Source organism: Leptosomus discolor, chromosome 23 (genome assembly GCF_034619465.1).
Source record: "Leptosomus discolor isolate bLepDis1 chromosome 23, bLepDis1.hap2, whole genome shotgun sequence".
In the NCBI taxonomy this organism is placed as follows: Eukaryota; Metazoa; Chordata; class Aves; order Leptosomiformes; family Leptosomidae; genus Leptosomus; species Leptosomus discolor.
In genome coordinates, this window is record NC_141413.1 from 6,708,218 (window position 1) to 6,729,942 (window position 21,725).

General features: G+C 56.4%; 1 protein-coding gene across 1 annotated transcript in view; it reads left to right on the forward strand.

The window, feature by feature from the left end:
* Window positions 1-21,725, forward strand: part of PEBP4 (phosphatidylethanolamine binding protein 4) — a 69,286-nt gene that overhangs the window by 19,857 nt on the left and 27,704 nt on the right. Inside the window, exon 3 of the mRNA XM_086477172.1 lies at window positions 9,999-10,097. Within this exon, the coding sequence (XP_086333298.1) occupies window positions 9,999-10,097 (99 nt within the window). The remainder of the gene's footprint in view (window positions 1-9,998; window positions 10,098-21,725) is intronic.

Sequence of the window (21,725 nt, forward strand, 5' to 3'; positions counted from 1 at the left end):
AGCCATCAAATATTCGCTGTAGGGCGGAGAAGGGCCGGTGGCGGCAGGGAATTGCGTTTCTGAGGCAGAAGCAGCATCCCGGCTCCCTGATTGAATTCCCCCTCGGTGACCCGGGAAGGTAATTGCAGCGAAGGGGAGCCGGGGCAGATCGCACCCGCCGTGGAAATCAGCTTCTCCATCCATCACCCGACCTGGGAAGAAATTGAGGCAAGATGCCTAAAGGTCTATAAAAGTAGCAAACTTATTGACTAATAGATTTCTTAGTCATGAAGTCCCCGTGCTCCATATGTACCGAAATCAAAGCAATTACGGATTTAAATGAAGCTGGAATCCGCGGTGCAGAAAATGCTTGTTTTAGCGTAAGATTGGCCAGAGGTGAATGACCTGTAAAACCCCCGGTAATGAAAGCTCTTCACAGCTTGCAGTGTTTCACTGGATGGTAATTGCTGCAGTCTGTGATATGGATCTGGCTGCGTTAATGATGCACTGTTCCTTTTCATAGGACTCATTTAAGCTTCCCGTTTTTCAGGGATTTCAAAGCAACAAGGCATCGTGGAAATTAACACATTAACGTGGACGTTTTCTCACTCGGAGTATTTAAAATATTATTTAAAGCTTTCGACAGGTATCGATTAACCAAGTGATGGGGGCCGGGTGCCTTGGGAGAGGGTGGCTGGTGTGTCTGCGTGCTGGAGACAAATGGAGTGTGACACGGGCGTTCATCGCTCCCGGTTGGGCTACGTCGATACCGTTTGTATTTTATTTGGCGTGACAAGATGGATATATTAGAACAAAACATACATTAGGAAAAAAAAAAAAGGATTTTGGACGGGAATAAAAATCCTAATAACTTCCAAATGAAAACCACATCCAAGGGAGACAGTTGGCTTCTCTTCGTAGTTTATTATTAAATATTTTACTAGGGAGGGAAGTTCTGAGCTGAGCATCTTTCCCCTCCTGTTCCTGGCAAGAGCAGTTTGCGTAGCGGGGAGGGTTATTTCTTGGTCCTTTTGCCAAAGCGGTTTCTGGGTGTAGATCCACAGGTGGTGGTGGCGCATCAGGGTGGGGGAAAGGCCCCGGCTGCCCTCTTGGATACTCGCGACTTGGGAGCAGCACGTTCAAAATGCCGCGGGGTGAAGCGCGGCAGGTGAACGGATGCGGTGGGTGGGCTGGCGTTGCATCCCCGGAGGGATGGAGACGGGCAGAGCAGCTCTTGCCGCTCCCGAAATGCTTTTATTTTCTCCCCAACTGGGGAGGAGAGCTCCTCTTCCCTCCCAGCCCTTGCAATCTCCGTGGCCGAGGCGCCAGCCTGGCTCCCAAGGGACTCCGGGCTTAATTTCTTTCGGTGACCCTGGGGGCCGCGGCAGCCTGACCCCGATGCCGGAGGGGAGGCGAGGTCGGAGCGAAGGAGCAGAGGGGACCAGCAGCAGATGATAAGAAGCTCGAGGCTCTTCAGAGTTTGAACAAGACGGAAATGGCATTTCCAGTTAACTTAATCACCGCGCCGGCCCCAGCTGAATATCAGCGCCGAGATTCAATTACCGTCCCCGCGAGCGCGGTCCCCGGGGAGCGGCGTGTCACCGTGCCCCCCTTGCAGCCAGCGCCGCCGTCCCACGCTGCCACCGACCCCCCGGGACACCCTGCGTCCTCCCGCACGGCCTCGGGGGCGGCCGTGGGTCCCTGCGGGCACGCCTGGGGCCGGCGAGCGGGGTCGTGGCTGGCAGCGAGGGGTCGAGGCGTCTTCAGGAATGAGCGATGAGGAGGCTGCGGAGCGCCGGGCGCTCGTAGGGATATGGACTTGTTCTGCCGTTGCTCCTGGAAGGGGTCAGGGCAGCGACTTCCCTTTTGGGGCCGGGGAAACGGAGGCAGAGGGGTGAGTTGGTGACCGGGGAGGGGGTGTGGTACCTGCTCAGCATCATCCTGCGTCTCCCTCTCCATGTAGGGGTGAGCATCGTCCGAAACGGGAGCAGGGCAGGGCCAGGCAGGTCGCCAGCCCTATCCATGTCTGGGCCATGGGGACGTCTGCTGTGACAATGGCCACGTTGCTCAAGAGGGGTGATTATCGGGTCGGCCGGCTTTCCTACAGCCAGGATCTGTCCTTGTCCCCCTGTCCTGCTGCCTCTTACCCCTTTCTCCGTGGCCGGTTTGGCGCTGGGACGGGTGTTCAGCACCATCCGCAGCCCTGAGCCCTGGCAGGGAGGCCAGATCGTAATAGTGGGATAATCCACTTTTGCTGAAGCTGCCCGTGGAACTGTTCTTTATCTTTATAGAGAAAAATCTAATCCAGAAAATAAGAAAACACTCATTATTTAATTTCCCCCAGTATTTCTGTGTGTTCCCGGGATTTTAATAGTATTAATTATTGTTTAATTTGCACTTTGCCCATTCATTTGTGCTGAGCTATTATTTCAGTGGAAAGGCAGCAATGCTCAGTCCGTTTTTGCATCACCATCCATCCTGCCGGCCTCCAGCCCTTCCTCCTGGGTACCCATCCACCTCCCCATCCCGGCCCATCCAAAGCAGCCTGACATCTCCTCGTTGTCCTCCTCCTCCTTTGTTTTATTCTCCTTTTTCATCTCCTACCAGACCTTAAAGATCAATCTGTTGCGCGTGCCGCCGGGTGCTATTTGCCCGGACGGGTGGGAACAGCTGAGCAAAGGGCTGCCAGGATCGTCAGCTCGGAGAGGAGCTGGTCCCTCCCGGGTAGCCCTGGCGCAGGAGCATCCCTGCATCCCATCCCCACCCGAGCATCCCTCCATCCCCCTCCATCCCCGCCAGCTGCAGCCCCACTTCCCCAGATAATGAGAGCGAGTTTAAAAAACTTAAAGCCTCTTCCTGCACGCTGGTGAGTGACACAAATGGAGTTCATATTTAATCATCTGTTAACTCGTTGTCTATTATAGCTCTTTAATAGCACCATAGATATTCTTAATGAAGCATGATTTAAGGTATTTACAGCTCTAGGACCGACAGACATCACTCACAGTGTGCAGGTAATGAGGCGTAAAACAGCTCTGGAAACCGTAAAAATGGGAGAGAGAGAGCGAGGAGGGAGAGAAAGCAGGCGAGGAGTTAGGAGCTGAATTGTTCCAGGGTTTGTTTTAAAATGTTTAGGCATTTAAAGTCATTTCAGCTTTCCCGAGGTGTCTGGTAGCACAGAGTTCAGCAATTCCCAGCGCTGGTAACCCCTGCCTTGCCGGGGATGGGTCCAGCCCCACGATGCTCCTGGGCTGTGGCGGCTCCTTCCCTTGCATGGATGGGAGGGAGGGGGGAAAAAGCCCTTTGAGGGTCCCCAGGGGCCATGTGGGTGCATCAGCAGGGGCACGGCGATGCCCCAAAGCAAAGCCTGGAGGGTTTTGGTGCATTTACCCCGCTGGTGCTGTTTGCTTTGTCCATCCAGCAGCACGACCACCGTGACCCCTTTGTTTGTGGTGGGGAAACGATGACCCTTGCCTTTGCTCGTTTGCAAATGTCACCCTGTGCAATCCTTTTTTTTTTATTATTATTTTTTTTTTCCCCCAGAAAAAAATACCCACCCAGACCCAAGCCAAGATTCGGAAAATAATTTGTGACGGAGGTGCCATTTTGCATCAAAATATTGTGTAGAAAATGTCAAATGTCACCAATCCATGTGTCCCCCTGCGTGATAGTAATTGGGCTGGAAGGCTGCGCTCTGCCACCGTGGCCGCTTGCTGCCGCCTCCTCCTCCTCCTCCTCCTCCTCCTCCTCGCAGACCGCTCGGGAAATGTGTCGCTTCCCCCGAGTTCGTCCCCGGCTCCCCTGCCTGCGGAGCGGGCAGCGCTGCCGGCCTCGGCGTCCCCAGCCCAGGGATGGGCGCTCATTAGCTTGTTCCCGAAGCCACGCCACCCAAACGGCAGTAAAGAGCTGCTGGGAAAGGCTGGGGGGGGAGGGACACGGAGCAAGGGCTCTGTAGCTGGGTTGGGGGGTTAATTCCCTTTTTTACTGGTGTTTATTATGTTTTACTTCTGGCTGGAAGATGGGCAGCGGTGGGGCTGAAACCTGCCGCCCCATTCCCCTGATGTTCATTGCCGGGCAGTCACCTTGCAGGTGGTGATGATGACGATGACGATTTAAATGGGCCTCGATTTGGGGGGAAACCCGGAGCGTGATCTGCCCTGGGGTCTCTGCGCGAGGAAGCACAGCCTGTTGCTCTCCTCCCTCCCCGAAAGCGATGCAGAGGCACGGCCGCCTCTTGCAAACCTGTACTTGCAGCACCGTGGACCCCTCGGAAGCTTTATCCCGCTTTCTGCTTGGTGACGTTAAGTGTGTAACACACCCGTGGCCGTTCCGTTGCAAGGAGCCGGTTTGTTCTGCTACGGGGGAAAACAAACTGTTCTCCTGCTGTAGCAAATCAACTGTTCCTTGAAGCATCCCAAGACCTTAATCCGGGAACAGACCTTTTAACACTCTCGCTTTGACGATCCTGGATTAATCAATTCTTATTAGAACATTAGGCTGCATAAATATTTGGCCAGCTTCGCCGCGGCGAGCCCCGGGGGAGAGCGAAGGGACGGGGAGAGTCGCGGAGCCGTAGAAAGTCGATGAAGTTCCCTTCGGCAGCGCGGGGCCGAGACGGGGAGGGGGTGTGGAGCACAGACCTGCGGCTGGGGGAGCTGGGGCAAGCGTTCAGACGCGGCCGCTTGTCCCCTTGGGCAAGTCCTGCGGAGCAGGGTTAATGCCGCTGACCTATTTTTGCAAGGGGAGAAGAGCGGGGAAGCGGTGAGGTGCCGGTTTAAAATAAGAAGGTAAAACCCTGCCGCGCTCTGCAGCTCTTTCCCAAAGCCACAATAACGGACTCGGTTGCAAACAATTTTTTTTCCCCTGCCTCACACCCCCCCCCCCCCCCGTGCTGTTAGCCACCGAAGAAGGAGCTAGAATTTCTCTTTGGCGAAGCATCAGCAGCAGAATTGCTAACTATGTGCCCGTTATAGAAACTTTTTAGTACTGGGGACAAGCCAAGAAAAAAGCCCAGATTGACTCTCAGCTCTCAGCTGGTGCTCGCAGCGCTTCCACCTCGCAGGAGGAGCGGCATCGCTTTGACTCTTGCGCCGGTGGGGTGCAAGCTGGAGCCCTCGAGCCATCGCCCGGGAGAACCAGGGTGATGTTTCCCAGGATGCCGGGCACCCTGCTCACCTCCCTGCCCATCCAGGAATTCCTGCCCTACCCTGGCAGGTCGCTTTGGGTATATTTAGATTTTCTGGTTTGCAATTGCACAAGCCGAGCTCTCCCCTGGCCGTCGCGCCGGGGTGCAAGCTCCCGCTCGGGGCGCGTCGCCACATCCCACCGCCGCGCCGGAGGGACTGGCCAGCCTCGGTCTGCACTGTCTTGTGCCACCAGTCACCCTAAAATCCTTTTCAGCGAGGGAACGTGGGCTATTGTCGTGCAGAGCTTTAGCTTTCGGGGAGGCAGAGGGCCTTGGGGCTTGGATACCGTCTGCCGATGCCGTGGTTTGCTCCTGCAGCAGGTCCCTACCTTGGTAAATTCGTTAGCAGCCGCAAAGAATGTGGGTGGCAATAGGTCAGCTGGAAATCTCACCTATTTCTTGGCGTGGTGAGGGGCTGGGTGCTACCAGCAGCTTTTGCTGTGAGCAGAGTAACCGCCCTTGCTCCGGGCGGGCACGATTGAGAGGAGCAGCTCCGAGGGATGGGTGAGCTGGGGAGGATCCAGACGGACTTTTCAAAATCATCCAAACCCGCTTATACCCTGTGCTGGGTTGGGGGCCTGGCTGGGGTTTTGCTCATCACTCTTCCTTAGTTTTGGGGTTGAATTTTTAAGGCGAGTGGGGCCAGCAAAGCTGGGCACCGTCTGCCTTCCCTTCGCCGTCAGGAGAAAGCGCATTTTGTGCCGTTTTATCTCCGTGCCCTGCAGCAGGCACGCCAGCGGGATGGGGCTTTGCTCCGGCTCCATCCCCAGCCAAGCACGGGCATCCCCAGCAGGGCAGAGCCCCGCGACCGCCCCGGCGCTGCCAAAAATGCCGGGGCGCTGCATGTGTGCCGCTTCCATGTGCGCCGGTTTCCAAGGAAACCGCTCGCTCTACATGTGTGTCGCTTAACACCCTATTTGCTTTCATTTGGATAAGTCTTTAATTCCTGTGCAGCCCCGGCTCCGCGGGATCTATTGAGCTGTGTGTGTATCCTCAGCGCACAAATCCCCCTCCTGCCTGCCTCTCGAAAAGTCCCTGCCTGCTCGGAGCAAGTTTCCTAAACCTGTGGCTAATTGGAGTAGCTGATACTTTCTGCAGTAATAACTGGAAATATCGCTGCTGCTTCCCTCTAGAAACAATTAGCAGGGAAAATACGGCACGCAGCGCTGCTGTCATCTGCCACCAGCTCTGCCGCTTTGGCTCCGTTTCGGTGTCGAAGCAGGGCAGGACGCCTGCGCCCGGGGATGCTGGGTGCAAAGCTGGGGGGGGGGGGGGGGGGGTGTCAAGCACCGGCTCCGGCTGCAGCACTGATCCCTCGGGGGAGGCAGCAGCTCGTTGGAATGGTTAAATGCTGATGAGGGGAATGGCGGGGGAGTGGGGAAGAGTGGCCCTTGGAAGGGTGGTCCTTGGGAGGATGACTCTTGGAAGGGTGGCACTTGGGAGGGTGACCCTTGGAAGGATGACTCTTGGAAGGGTGGTCCTTGGGAGGATGACTCTTGGAAGGGTGGCACTCGGGAGGGGGACCCTTGGAAGGATGACTCTTGGAAGGGTGGCACTTGGGGGGGTGATTCTTGGAAGGGTGACCCTTGGAAGGGTGACTCTTGGAAGGGTGGCTCTTGGAAGGTTGACTCTTGGAAGGATGACTCTTGGAAGGTTGACTCTTGGAAGGGTGGCCCTTGGAAGAGTGACCCTTGGAAGGGTGACCCTTGAAAGAATGACTCTTGGAAGGGTGGTCCTTTTAAGAGTGACTCTTGGAAGGATGACTCTTGGAAGGGTGGCTCTTGGAAGGGTGGCCCATGGAAGAATGACTCTTGGAAGGGTGACCCTTGGAAGGATGACTCTTGGAAAGGTGGCCCTTGGAAAAGTGACTCTTGGAAGGGTGGCCCTTGCACAAGCCCAGCAGTGTCCCTGTTGGTGTGATGCTGGTGGGACACATCGTATCCCCGCCGGGTCCCACATGCCAGCAGCTCCTGTGTGCCCTGGGCTGAGCGGAAAAGGGTGACTTTGCGGGTGCTTTGTTACCCTCAATTTTCAGCTGCGGTAACCCAAAATGGCTTTTTCTTCCCTCTCCCCCTTCCTCCCTTCCCTCTGCAAAGCCAAACACCTCCCGTTCTTCTGCGCCGGAGGATGGAGGAATTTTCTGATCTAAACCCACTTCCCTCCTCTCCAAAAATCCCTGGGGCTGGTTCATGCTTGTAAAGCTCAGCAGCTCCCGTGTCACTCCGGGCTGGCTCCTGTCTGGAGCCCTGACAGCAGCTAATGCTGTTAGCCTGTGTCGAGGAGGGATTTCAGCACTAAAAAAACCTTCTAAAATCACCAGCACTTGGGCTGCTCCGTTGCTTGCAAGCAGAGCCAGCGAAAAGCCACCTACCCTGTGTCCGGGCTGCGCTTGGGGACACGGGCCAGAGGGTTTGCCCGGCTTTCGGGCTGATTTTGGGGGGTTGGTGCAGCCCCGGGAGCAGCGCCCAGCTGCTGGCACGGGATGCGACGGCACCTAAGCACCGGGAGATTAACTCGGGTCGTGGAGGGCTTTGCTATCTTTAGGTGGAAGGTGAGGGATTGTGCCTGCAGGTAATGAGAGAGAAAAATCCCTCGGTCCCAGCCCGGCTCGGGGCCGCTGACTCCGGCTCCCGTCCCCGCGGGGGTCTGGCCTCACCGGCCCCCGGCCGCGTGCGCCGCCACCTTTCTAGGCCACAATCTGTACCGAATTGCGAGCCTGCTGTTAACTTCGCTTGCACTCTATTCTCGTGTTTGCTGTTATTTTTTAACACTTTTTTTTTCCTTTTTTTTTCCTTTTTTTTTTTTTTTTTTTCTTTTTTTCATAAAAGCACTATCCTCTCCCCAGAGCCTGCCTGTAGCGAAGGCATGGTCTGTACAACTGCAATTATTTCGAAGAACAGATGGAGTGAGGAGCAGAAAGTCTGTTAATAGTAATAGAAATGCTACATGTTAACCTGGACAGCACACGATGACAGTCCCATGACTACACGTTCTGTTCCCACCAGCTGGGCTCCCGAGCAAAGACGAGAGATTCAGAAACGCCGTGCTCAGCTCCGCACCCTCCCCAAAGTTAGAGCTCAAATTCCTTCACACTTCCAGCGTAGGGTTTTTGGGTTGTCGGGCTTCTTCTCCCCCTCCTCCTCCTCCTCCTCCTCCTCCTCCTTCTCCTCCTCCTCCTTCCCATTAAAAGCTGATTTCAGCGCCGGCAAGGAATTTTGCTGATTTTTTCCGGGATGCTCTCAGCAATGCAGCCGCCTGCAGCTGGGAGCATCGCGGGGAGGGAGGTGGCAGCTCTGCTCTGAGGTCCTGAGCTTCGGCCTCACGCGGTGGCACCCTGTTCCACGCACACATCTGCACACTGGGTGTAAACCCCCCCCCCCCCCAGTGGTGCAAACGCCTTGAGCCCGGCTGGGATTAATGCACCGGGGCAGCGGCGCCTTGCCGGCCGTGCTCCCAGGCAGGGCGGTTGCACGAGCTCGGGATTTTCTCTGCAACTGTTGCAAGCTGTTTCCTAAGTGGGTTGAAATCCGTGTTTTCTGGTGAAAATGGTTCTTGTTGTGGAGGTGGGGTCTGCTGAGCGATGCATGGCTCCCGTGGGCTGCAGAAGGAAAGGGCTATGGGGGATGTTCGGGTCGACCCCGGGGCTCGCTTGCCCTGTTTGCCCCAACGAGGGGTTGGGAAATAGAGCAAAAAGGTTGTCTCAACCCCGACAACCTCGCTGTGAAAACCCCTGCCTGGTTTCACAAGCGACCGGGGGATTTAGCCACAGAGCTCCAGCTAATTTCGGTGGGAATTGCACGGCTAAATCCCCCAGCCGTTTACGAAACCTCGGCCCTCGGGCACGCTGGAGCGGTGCGTGGCACCGCTGGCGAGCTGACAGATGCACCTGGAGGTTTTATTAGGATATAGATCCCTTAATCTGGGTGCTTGCAGGATAATCTGGAGCCTGAGGTCCTGCCAAATCCCCTGAGATCAGCAGGTTTTCTATCCACAGCCTCCAGAGGTCACTTCAAACCCAGCTCCATCCTTGGGGGACCAAAATATCCACGTTGGCTCATAGTGCCGGTGGCACCCTTGGGTGCTGGGCAACCTTGGTGGGGACGTAGAGCGGGCAGTGGGGGATAGTGGGGGGCTGAGCCAGCATCATCCATGAGTCCCTGCTCTCTTTGCCCGGTTGCCACCGCCCAGGAGAGCTTGCCCAAACCTCCCCATGAGCAGCGAGGCAGCGGCTTTGCCTTCTTGAAGTGTCCTTGGCGCGTCTTTTGGTTAGTTTGGGGTTTGTTAAGTGGGGCTTAGCGCCTCGCAGGCACCCCCATGGAGGCTGGGACACCCAGCCTGTCCTTGGCCACCACCCTCGGGGCTGCAGCTGCCTTTGAATCCCCAAAATATCCCGTCCCCTTCTCCCAGGGATTGCAGCCCTCGGCGGGATGTCCCCTGTGCTGGGGTGCATCGCTCTGCCCTGCGCCGCTGTCAGAAGTGGTTAGAGGATGGCTGGCAGGGGAGGAAATTCTCTTTGGTGCCTTTTATGTGGAGGTAGCAGAAAAAAACCCCCCGTCCTTCCTCTTTCTGAAGAGATTTAGATCACGAGGAGTCAATCGTCCCGAGCGGGTTTGTGGCCCTCGCGTTCCCCCGGTGCAGGTTCATCACTCGCCTTCTCTGTGCGTTCTGCGTGAACGCAACCGTCAGTTTTTGCATACGTGGGAAAGCGTGAAAATAAAATGTATTTTAGGGGCTGATAAAACTCCTGGAGGGCTGCTCCTCGCTCGCACGCCGTGGGGGCAAGCTCCCAGTCCTGCACACCGTGCCCATAGCGCTCTCCTCTCCTCTCTTGCAGAGCAAGAAGTACGTGCTGGTGCTGGTGGACCCCGACGCTCCCAGCAGAGCCAACCCCAAGAACCGTTTCTGGAGGCACTGGCTGGTCACCGACATCCCAGTGAGTCCCGTCCCCCACCACGGGGTCTGTAGGTTGGGGTCCCAGCAGCTCGGGGTTTCCCTGAGCACCGGGGTGCATCGGGTGTTCCTTGGGTTCCCACGGGATGCGCGGCTCTCTCGGGGCGGCAGCACCGCGGTGAAATCCCGAAGGATGAGCGTTTGCGAGAGAAATGTAAATGGTGCTCGGCGTGTAGGTAGGGGAGTGCTTCCTCAGGCTATATAGAGCGAAGCTGGTCCAAAAATATTGCTAGGTTGGGTTTTTTTTTTTCCCTCCTTCTTCTAAGGAAACGCTGAAAAAAAAAAACCAAACCCGCTTTGAAAACTCCCCACCACCAGTTTTCTCTGCAGAGACAACCGGTCGTTTCAAACAGCCCTTGCTGCCAGTTTTGGTTTTCTTGGTTGAAAAAAGTGGTTTTGGTGAAAATCTCGCCGGTGCCAAATGTTCCCTGTCTATTTTTTGTTGTGGTGGTTCTTTTTTTTTGGTGAGAAAAGTGTTTCCAGCCCAGGGAAGCAAAACAGGGGAGAGCTGGGTTTGGGCTGAATTCCGGCGGTTTCCCGGCCACGAGCCCTCACCCTGCAGCGGGGCGTCGCTCCCGAACCGTCCTGGCGTATCACTGCTTTGCTTCCAGAAAGGTTATGGAAAATCGGTTTGTTCCTCTCCTGCTTGCTTTTATCTTTTAAAAGATGAGGTGTTTCAGCCCTGAATCAATCTAACTAATAATCTTAGTACTGAAGTCTAATTAAGATATCAATTAATTTGCAGCGTGCATTTAACAAGAAATATCTCGTCATTCTCCTCTATTATTCCCTGAAATTACTGCTAAGGGCTTTTTGTACAGATACCTTAATTAGACTTTTTATTGTTAATGGGAATATTGAGCAAATTAAAATTGGATATTAATACTTTCCATGAATTTCATAATTGGCTGAAAAATAGAAAGCATTCAGAATAATTGCAGGGATTTGTGTACAGGGCTTTTTTTTTTTTTTTTTTTTTAATCCTTCACAGGAACTGTTCTGCATTTCTAACAACAGGGTCCTGAAAGTCTCTCATTAATTTTAATATTTACTAAACGCAAAGAAGCCCAAGCTCTTGTTTCCCCTTCTGTACACAGATCCTTCTGAGGCATTCGCTATTGCTAATTGTTGTGTTTTTCTTCTCTTTTTGTGGAGTATAAGATCGTTTAAGCAAAGGAGGGAAATGCGGGATTAAAACCAGTTCTCCAGTGCAAATGGAAGGTGTTTTTTTTTCCCTGGTGTTTGGGCAATTCATGGGGTTTTTTCCCCCCCTGGAATTCAGGCAATTCATGGTTTTTTTCCCTCCGGCATTCGGGCGATTCAGTTTGCAGTATAGAAGGTCAGAAAGCTCCTTGCCAGGCCACGCAGGAGGGAGGAAAAGGAGATTTTGGGGAAGCAGGAGGGCTTTCCCATCTCTGGGTGCCCCATCTCTGCCAGGGATGGGGCTGACCCCAACCCCAACTGTTCCTTTAGCTCTCTTGTCGTGAGATAAATAGATATATACACATATACGAGCAGGGAGTTGGACTTGATGATCCTTACTTGAGCTATGACGTGATTCTATGATGTGTTATGTATAAAATCGATATGTTGATGTGATATATTATATCTATAGTGGTATGGTATATGTGTCCCATGTATATACACCCTCTGTGTATGTGTATATAGATGTCTCTCGTGCACACGCACCCCTATATGTGTATAAACCTCCATCGCGCTACAAGACACCACCAAACCCAGCATCGTCCTCGCAGGGCACCAGGGCAAAAGCGTCTTGCCCCAGCCCCGAGGTCAGTCCCCATTGCTGGGGGTGCAGTTGAGGGGTGTATGTGTGTGGGGGGGTGTCCCAGCATCCCTCCCTTTCCCCCGGGGCCCGCGGCCGGAGCTTTCCCAACGCACCAGCCCCGCATGGCTCCCGCGAAGCCGGCGGCTCCCCGGGCTCAGACACATGGTGTCTCGTTGAAATGCAGATCGTTGGGGGGTATATGGAAGTCTTGGCTCCGAGGAGCTTCAGCTGACAGGCTTATTTGCACACTGGCTCTAAAATAACCGTGTAGGCTTTACATGACACCTTCTGTTGCTTTGGTGCAGTGAGGGGCTTTCAAGTGCCTCTCTCCAGGAGGGCCGGGGCGGCCGGCGCGATGGCTGGGGGGCTGCGAAAGCCCCCGCGCCCCGGCATCACCCCGGCATCGCCCGGGCTTTGCCAGCCCCCGCTTCGGAGGGACGCAGCTCTGGCAGCGCTGAATGCCACGATAGGTGCTGCAGTACCTTGGCACGCCACCAAGTTCGGGATTCGGCTCCGAATTGGCTCTCCCGGGTGGGATTCGGGACGGAGCATCCCGTCCCAGCGGTGCCGCTCGCCGTTCCTTATCAGCCGCTGCTCCGCCGCTCCTCCGATTGTCAAACACGAGAGATGCTTTCACTCCCATTCAAAATAATTTAAATAAAAATGTTGCTACAAAGTGGAATAATATCTTTTGATGAATGTTTTTAAAGCCCTTTAGGTTTTCATGGTAATTTGCGGTGTAAAATTATTTAGAGATAAGAGCCAAATTAGCTCTTATAGGCGGAGGTCGATATGTCCCGTTATCCATGCAAGCAGTGTTTAAATATAATCAGCCTTTACTCTAATGCAGCATAATTGTTCATTTGAAATCGCTTTTTTCTTTTTTTTACTCCATTCAATGAGTCATTAAAATATTCAAAGGATAATGCAGTGAATTGGAAATGAATTTATCACATTATCCTGTATATACTGTAGAGCATCAGGTAACTAGGCAGAGTCGGAACCAGTTTACAGAGAAATCCAGTAAACAAGGCTTTCCATTTTGTATTCAGCGGGGGAAAGAAAAAGAAGGGAGAAAATACTGCCCTTCAAATGGAAAGCTTTCCGTCTTTATTCCCCCTCCTTGGGGAGGAGGAAGGGGGAGGGAGAGAGCAGCAAATTTGTACTCCACTAAAGCCTCGCTGCTTTAACTTTATTTTTATCAAAATATGTTTGTAACAGAAAGTCGTTATGGAAACCAGTTCTGCCAGCCGGGAGAAATCCTGCGCCAGGCTGGAGCGAAGCGGGACCCACCGGGCGCTGCTGCCGCCTGGCACGGCTCACTCTACCGACCCCTTTCCCTGGGCAGAGGGGAAACTGAGGCACGGAGCTGGTCGGAGACCAGTTTGGGGTCAGACCGGGGAAATAGGTCGACAGCGAGTTTGCAGGGCAGCCGTTCCCACCCCATCGCCCGTCACGTTACGTGGCTTCTCCCGCCACGGTGGGTGCGCCGGGGTGCAGCACCCCCCGGGGCTGCGGTGGCTCCCGTGGCTTTGCAGAGCGGGGCCCCGTGGGTGCGGGCCCGGTGGGTTTGGGTGCCAGGGGACCGCAGCATCCCTGCCTGGTCCCAGGGGTCCCGGCACCACCGGTGGTCCTCGCCCGTGACGCCCTCTCCCGCGGTTGCATTTGTCAGAGCGTTTCTCCACGCCAGCTGATAAACAGGCTCTGGGTTGCAAGTGTCACCATAGAAACAGGTACTATCTTAAGCAAACAAGGGCTTTATTAACCTTAAAAGTTACGGGATTTTTGCGCAATTAGAGGCTGGGAAGGGAGCTGCGGGGGGGGCGGCTGCTCGCCCGCGCGTGTGGCCCTGCACCCTGCCCCGGCGGACGTCCCCGTCCCCATCCCAAAGGGACACCGCTGCTCTAAAGCAAACTTTTCCCCTGGTGGTACAGCACGTGGTGCGGGGGGTCAAGCTTATCCAAAATGCTTGGATTTATTAAAAATAATAGAGAGCGGCTGTTAATTGCCGGCTGCTGTTAGTTCTGCTCCTTGGCTGCTGGGCGAAGCGCCGTACGGACACGCTGGGGACCGGCGCTTGCGACCCGGGCGCTTCCAGCATCCCAGCGGTGCCAGCGAGGATCAAAATCCTGCCAGGGCAGGGAATGCCTTTTAGTGGGTTCACTGGTGCTAGTGGGGAACAAAAAAATCAGCTTCTGGGTATCCTGCGGGCGGGAGGGATCCCCGTTTTGGGAGGTGCTGGAGCGCCAGGGCAGGTTCCCCCTGATCCTGTCGCCATCATCCAGCATCGCTGGTCCCTGCGTCCCTGGCTGGCCCTGCGACACCGTGGGGTCGCCGATCCCCGCCGCGCCGGTGGGATCTGCTGCCCGGCAGGGGGGCACGGGGCAGATGTAATAGTTGGTGCTGCGGCATTGTTCCTCCTCGCTGGGGCCCTTTCGACTCTACTTTTTGGTGATTAAACCGAGGGTTTGAAAGGGAAAGAACAGAGAGAAATGTTGTTTTAATTGATGACTTGGCTCCTTGCAACAGTCAGTTCCCCGGTGTGAGTTTCTGTCGCTGCTTGTTAATGAAGCCTTTATTAATAAAAGAGGGAAAAAATCTAAGGAAAAACAAAATAAGTGTAAGAAGTTGCTTTTCAGGTGTTGTTTTCTTTGCGCTTCAAGCTCCTTTGGTTCTCCGTAGGCACGTGGCAAGGTCAAGCCCCCCCTCCAAACGCCGGTGGGAGCCTCGGCACTGCCACGTTTGCCGGGACCCGGCGCCAGCCCCTGGGGCACGTGTTTCCCTGATGTGGTTTGTGTTGAGCAGGTTTCCCGTGAGCGGTGGTATCCCAAGCTGAGTGTCAAGCGCTATTATTCATGCTCTGCAAACAGATGGGGTCTAATTGCTGCTACTGTCGGTCTCCCTGCAAATATCACATGAGAAGGGCTTTTTGGCTAATTGTTTTAAAAGAAAAGTTCAGGAACGATGTATAGAAATTCTAGATCAGATGTGTTTTAAAGAGCAAACTGTTTATATGACGTGTAAACCCAGTCTTTGGTCAGCGGCGCTGGGATCAGTGAGCAAGTGTACGATATGACGCTGCCCAAGGGCCTGCGGTGCTGGAGGCAAGAGGGCAGTGGGGAAAGGTCTGTTTGCCCAAGCGCCTCTGGTTGCACGAGCACGTGTGTTTGCACAAGCGCGTGCCTTTGCACGAGGCCATCGCAGGCAGGAGACGCGTCCCCGAGGTGGCTGCGGTGCTGCACCTCCTTGCAGCCGGCGCTGACCCATCGCAGCCGCTCACGCTGCGGGGAAAACCCTCTCCCCGCGATTCTTTTTCCACACTTGGTGCAACGGCACGACTCCGGCAAACCTCGGTGCCGGCTCCTCCGATGGGATTTGGGCTGGGGGCAGCCCAGCCCGTCCTCACGCTGCCCTTTGCTGCCGTGGTCTGTCAGCCCTGGGGTGCTCCGTCCCTTCCCGTGCTCTGCCCGGGGGAAATTCGGTCTGCAAACCAGGGGTGAGGAGGTTAAACCCACCGCCACGTCCCTGCAAACCCCGGCTTCCTCGCCCCGTGCGAGCTGCTGCTGGGCTGTCGCGGAGCTGTTGCTTGGGCTTATTCTCTCCTGCCTGGTAATTAATGCTCCCAGGTAATGACGCTCCCAAATCCCCTGAAAAGCTGCCGCTCGGCAATTCCCCCTGGGACACAGCTGAAAGCACACGGCGGGACGTGCAACGGCTCTGCTGTGTCTTGGGGAACGGCCACCCCGCAGCCCGGGGACAGGCCTCTGGCGCAGGGACCGAGGGCACCTGCGCTTGATGCAACCCATTTTTGGGTACCCCAAAACACCCCGTTCCCTGCCCTCGCCCACCACCCCGGCACCGTGGCAGGGCTGCAGCCCCCGCGCCTGGCTCAGCCCCTTCCTCTTCCTCACTCACGATGCCGGGGGCTGCGCTGGGGAGGACGGGCTCCGCGCAGAGGTGCATTACAGGATTATTATCATTATATTGCCAAGGATCCATGACGAGCGAGATGATTACGACGGCTACAGAGAGGCTCTTGTGAGCAGGGGCTGCTGGCACCGAGCTGCTCGCAGGTTTTCCCGCTCAGCCCTGCGCTGCCCAGCCCCGTCCCGCAGAGGCTCTTGGCTTTGCTCGGGCCCTGCCGTGGCGTAGGGATGAACTGAGGGTGAAAGCGTGGTGCTAAAGCGTTCAGCATCCAGAAACCTGTCTGGGTTTGGGGTTGTTTGGGATGTTTTCATGCGTGAGACGCGCAGTTTGTTGTACTTGCCCCGTGAATTGGTCCCTCTGCCTTCGTCTCCGCAGCAGGTATTGTCATTATGCAGATGGGAATGAAGGTTTTTTTTTTTCCTCGATGCTTCTATTTCATTTAACATGCAAAGGCTAATAATTTGTCACAATTCAATAAAGCGGAGGTTACAAACACTCTCGCTGCTGTTTATTTAAACGATGGTTTGTTAATTAGCTCCTCTTAACAAGGAGAGAATAAATCAGATAAAACATACCGAGATATTTTGCAGATTAATTTTATTTTCCAGCTGAGGTGCTCCCGGCAGCCGGGCGCTCACCGGCTCCTGGCTCCGTCCCAACCCGCTTCCCGAGCTGCGGTGCAGGTATCGGTGCGCGGAGCTGGGCTGATGCTCTGCCTTGATGCCTCTCGCTCACCACGAGTCCAAAAAAGGACTTTTCTGGCTCTTTTTTGCTGCTGGCCTCTGTCCCGCCGGCCTGGCCGTGGCGGTGGCTGACCCTGCAGCGCGCTGGTTCAGCTCGCTCCTTGTTTAGTCTGAGGCGGTTGTGGGGGAGAAATAAAACTTAGACCAAGAATAAAGTTGTGCCGACGCAACTGGGAGTTCGGGGCAGGTTTACCCAGCGCCGCCAGCCAGAGCCGAGCTCTGATTTCACCGCTGGCCCCACGGAGAGCCCTGAGCTCCTGTCGGCATCGTGCCCCTGCCGGGGGGATATTTCACATAGAGCCTACGAAGTGTGTCCGGGGATGGGATGATTTCTTGCAAACTCTTGCCCGCGTCCACCCCGCGAGCATCCGGGGACCCCCGTGGCGACGGCCGGAGGAGAGCGACGGGACGGTGCGCTCGCCGGGGCTGTCTTGTGGAAGAGACGCTAATCAATGATTAATCGGGCATGTGTGGCTGTGTGGGAGCGATTTGTGTTGGAGGAGGGAACTCCTACAGCACCCCGGTCATGAATCATTTGAAAGGCAAATTTGTGCAGTTACCAAGGGAACGGAAGAAAGGAAGGGACTTCCCTTGCCGAAATGACTCGCGCTCTGATGCGGCTGAGAAAATCGCTCCAAAAAAAAAAAAAAAAAAAAAAAAAGAGGGAAAAAAAAAAAAAATAGGGAGGAAAAAAAAAAAAAACCACCCGAGTCGAAGCTGTGACTAAGCAGCAGAAGTTATGTAAAGCGCTCGCTGGGAAGTGCAGGGGAGGGACAGCACATCCTGCTGCTGCCCACGGTGGTGGCGGGGGGCGGCCGCCGGCCCCCTTCTTGCCTCCCCGGGGAGCGGGGGCGAAGCCGCGCCGGCTGGCCTGCTCCTCGCCTCTTGCCCTGGCTCATGCAGGTGCTCCAAAAGGCTGCGCACACCCCGCTTGGGTGGCCTCGCTGGAGCGGGGCATCGTCCCCGGCGTTGGGGACAGGCGCCCGCGTCTCCCAGCGCTGCGTCACCCTTGGCCACGGTCCCCCGGGGGAGGTGGTGCGGCAGCCAGCGTTGCGCCGGCCGGGGCAGGGGGCAGGTTTTGGGGTGTTCGGGGGGATGCTGTGCCCCGTGGCATCACCGGCAGCCGGATGGTGCGTGGAGCCGGGCTGTTTCCGTAGCGAATGGGAGGAGGATGCGGGAAACGAGGCTGCAAACTTTGCGGTGGGGCTCACGGGGATGCTCTTGTCGGCAGCCGATTCGGCACGTCTCTGCCAGGGCCGAGGCTGGGCTTGTGGCCGAGGGTGGGATCCTCTGCTCTGCTCCCCGTGGAAGCTCGGGCAAGGGCCGGATACTCGATTTGGGGCTCAGCATCCAAAGCTAACGGTGCTCGCTCAAATTTAGGGGTGCTCATCCAAAGAGTGTGAAAGCACGTGCACGGTGGAGGCACCAACGGCTCCCTCGTGGCGAGGGGATGCGCGAGGCACAAACAGGCCCCTTGAACGCTCAGAAATCTGGTTTCCCTCTGAAAACGCGACCCCGGGGGCTGCGCGAGGGGGAGCAGCAAAGACCCAGGGCCGTGGCAGCGAGATCCGCAGCAGCATCTCGGCGGAGCCCCAGCCGCGCCGGGAAGATGCTTGGGATCTTTCCAGCTTCCGCCTGGGAGCCCCCGAGCCCGGCGGGGAGCCGCAATATCTCCCGAAAAGGGAATGCAGAGGCAGCTGTACGGCGAAGGAAAACCCTCTCCCTGCCCTCCCCTGGTGCCACAGACAACCGGTGTCTGAGCGATTAGTCACCGCGATAGCGCCGAGGCTTCCCTCCTCCACAGCAGAGCCTGTCCCCCCACACAGGCAAGCCAGCTGAATGCTTAATTGGAGTTCCTCACACCTACCGGGGTGTAGCTTTAAACGAAGTGACAGCGCGATCAAAGCGCTGGAGTCAGACCCTGGGAGCTGCAGGTTGCTATGGAGTTTCTGGCTTCTGATTTTAAAAGAAAGGGGGGGAAAAAAATAATATATATATATATATATGTAGCAATCCCAATGGTGAACCTGTGGATGCTGCCACTGGAGCAGCACGGTCAGGGCAGGGAGGTTGCAGGGCTGGTCCTTGGGGGGGTCTGCTCCTCGATGGGGGTGCTCAGCCCCAAAAAGGTACTTTCTGCCCCGTAAAGCTGGCAGCACAGCCGAAAGAGATTTGGTAGTGGCTAAAAGACCCTGTAAGGCTCCTGCAACTGGTGTATGGGGAGGGGGTAGGAAAGCTCAGCGTGGCAGGGAGCATCCCATGGGATCCAGCCGTGGCTTTTCCTCCCTGATTACTTTTGGAGCCGTCTCAGATGCATCAGGAAAGTCACCAGCGAATGTGTCCCCAGGGTGCGAGGGCTGTCCCTGCACCAACCCCCACGGCTGGGTTAGCTCACCTGGAGGCGGCAGGGCTGGAGTTTGACCAAAGGATTCATTTTTCTGTCTGAAATTTACGGTGAGGATTTTGAGCCGATTAAAGCCGGTTTCTCATCCCGGTGAGGCTGGACACTGCAGTCCGGTTTGGTTATCCAGGGGATGGTGCAGCATTGGGACCCCCGTAGATGGGGATGCCTGTGTCCCCTCCACTCAGTAGCACCCCATCACCTACAGCTTCATCTTCAAAAGATGATTTGGCTCAGCTTTCAGAAGCCTTAAATTGCGGTGAGTGGGTCCCAGGACCTGAGCCCCCAATGCTGTCCATCACCTGGGGGAGCCAGGAGGTTGGCTTTTGCTCAGGAGAGGGAAATTACGGCTTCATTCCCGTCAGGAGCATCTTCTCTTCCCCAAAACAGAGGCTCCGTGCAGGAGAGAAACAGGATATCATTTGTGGTTTCATGAAAAAGTCGTCTTTTTTTTGTTCCTGTCACTTTGGGTTCTATTTAAAATTTGGATATTCTGAGATGCAAAGTGCTTTCAGAAGGGCAAAACCAGAAAATGGTAAAATCAGCTCAATGGCAGCTTTTTGGAAACACAGTTCTCTCCCAAATCCCCCTGGATCGGTGCTGTGGCCGGTGCAGGATCCAACCCCATCCCGCTCTACCCTGCCCTCGCTCTAGTCCCGTGCAAAGGTGCATCCCCGGTACCTAAATGCCACTTTTTCACCCCAATCTCTCCACCAGCTGGTGGCACGGGTGCACCTGGGGGGGGGGGGGGGATTTGCAACCCGCCGCTGCCCCGAGCCCGACCCCGAATCTCCACGCGTGGGCAGGGCCGATCGTTGAAGCCCCATCGATCCCGCCTGCCGCCGCCCCAGCAAAAGGGCCCTTCATCGATAAAGCATCGGCTCTCGCGGGGCGCTACCGGCAGGCTCAAAAAGATCATCTCGACTCGAGGGCTTTTGGTTCCCCGACGATTAATTAGCGCGTTGTAAATGACTCGGAAAGGAGGTGGCCGGTAAATGCGAGAGCAATTAAATCAGCAGCGCCCGCGCCCCTCCGACCCCGCATCGATCTCGCTCGGCAGCCTCTGGGGTGGGCCGAGCTGGGATGGCAGCCCCTTGGCATTAAGGGGGGGGGGGGGGGGCGGGAAAAAGCTTTTTCCAGGTTGGGATCTGCTCCTGCCTTTCTCGGGCAGGCACAGCCAGCCGGCTCGCCTCTCCCCTGCAAAACGCAATGGGTTTGTTCCCCGCTGTTTCTGAACGAGGACCGGAACAAGGTAGGAGAGCGAGGAAAACCCTCCGCTGGCTTCCCTTGATGAACTGAGCTAATTTCTCTCTTAATGGTTAGCTACTGAGCTGAATGTGAGGCTTTCCTCCTGCACAGCAAACCCTCTCCCACACACAGACAAATAGGCTGAATATTTAATTGGAATTCCTCACACCTACAGGGTAAAGCCTTGTCAGTAGAAATATAGCCCATCGCCAGCTGGCATCCCCGCACGCCACCCACCTTATCTCTTAAAAAGAAATCCCTCCCCGTCCTCCCCACTTCGCCGCACACCCACGGGGCCCTCCCCCCCGGCCGCAGGAGGATGCTGCCCTCCTTGGGGTGCCCTCTCAGGGACGGGGATGCTCGGGGTGCCCGGGCAGACCCTGTCCCGACGGCCGTTGTGCCAGAGAAGATGCCCGTTGCCCATCATCCGCTGCACCACGGACCATCCTGGATGGGGTGAGACCCCCCCGGGGGTGGTGGGGACCCCACCACCGTCCCCGGCTGGTGGCAGGGGACGGAGAGCAGCAGAGGGCACTGCCGGCTCGTCCGCCCGCACCTTGCCCTGCCGGTGCCCGAGTGATGAAACGCCGGGCGAAGCGTTGCCCAATGCTCGGGGAGGGCAGGCAGTGCGCCTGGCAGGGGGCTGTGCAAGCCCCCCATTTGCTAGCCCCGGAGCCCCCCAGGAGGGAAAACCACCGTGTCTGCTCCCAAAAATGACCCTCCCTCCCTCCCCGCGCTGCCCTGGCCAGCGTGGGCTGTAACCCCGTGGCATCCAGCGCTGCCACGGAGCTGATGGGGATGCGGGAGCCTGCAGGGTGCCCCCGTCATGGGCAGCGGGTGAGCTGGAGGCACAGGTAACCTGTCCCAGAGGAGTCCCCAGATCAGATTTTCCAGGGATGGATGAAGCCAGTGGCACCCCGTGTCCTCCCCACGCACCAGGGAGCACCCGGGTGCGAAGGCAGAGCGTGGTGCTGGCCCCGCGGCCGCACGGCAAGGCTGGAACCCTACCAAAGCAGCCAGACCCTCGCCTTTATTTCCTGGGAAGACAAGGGATGGGGCTGCGTATTCCCGGCTGGAGCACACGTGTGTGCCTACACCCCCCCCTCCCAGAGAGCCAAGGAGTTTGGGAGCCCGCGGTGGCTGGGTGTGATGGCAGAGACGGGCGCTGGGCTGCTCGTGAGGGGGATCCTCAGTCACGTTTCGGGATGCTCCTGCCTTGCTGTCCTGACTGGGGAGCACCACAGGGATCACTGGGTAGGTGCTGGGGATGACGGTAGCTGTGGTTCACGCTTCTGCCTGCCCTGCCCCTTCCCACCTCCGCCCAGGGGTCTGCAAGAGCCCTTTATCCTGGGGCGCAGAGCCAGCTCCAGAGCATCCCTGGGCAGGGAGCTGGGGAGGGGGCAGCCAGGCAAAAGGGCTCTTCCCCAGGGATGTGGAACCTCCAGAAGGAGGAGGAGGAGGAGGAGGAGGGCAGCAGGTTGTGACCCCTGGGAGTTGGGGGAGACG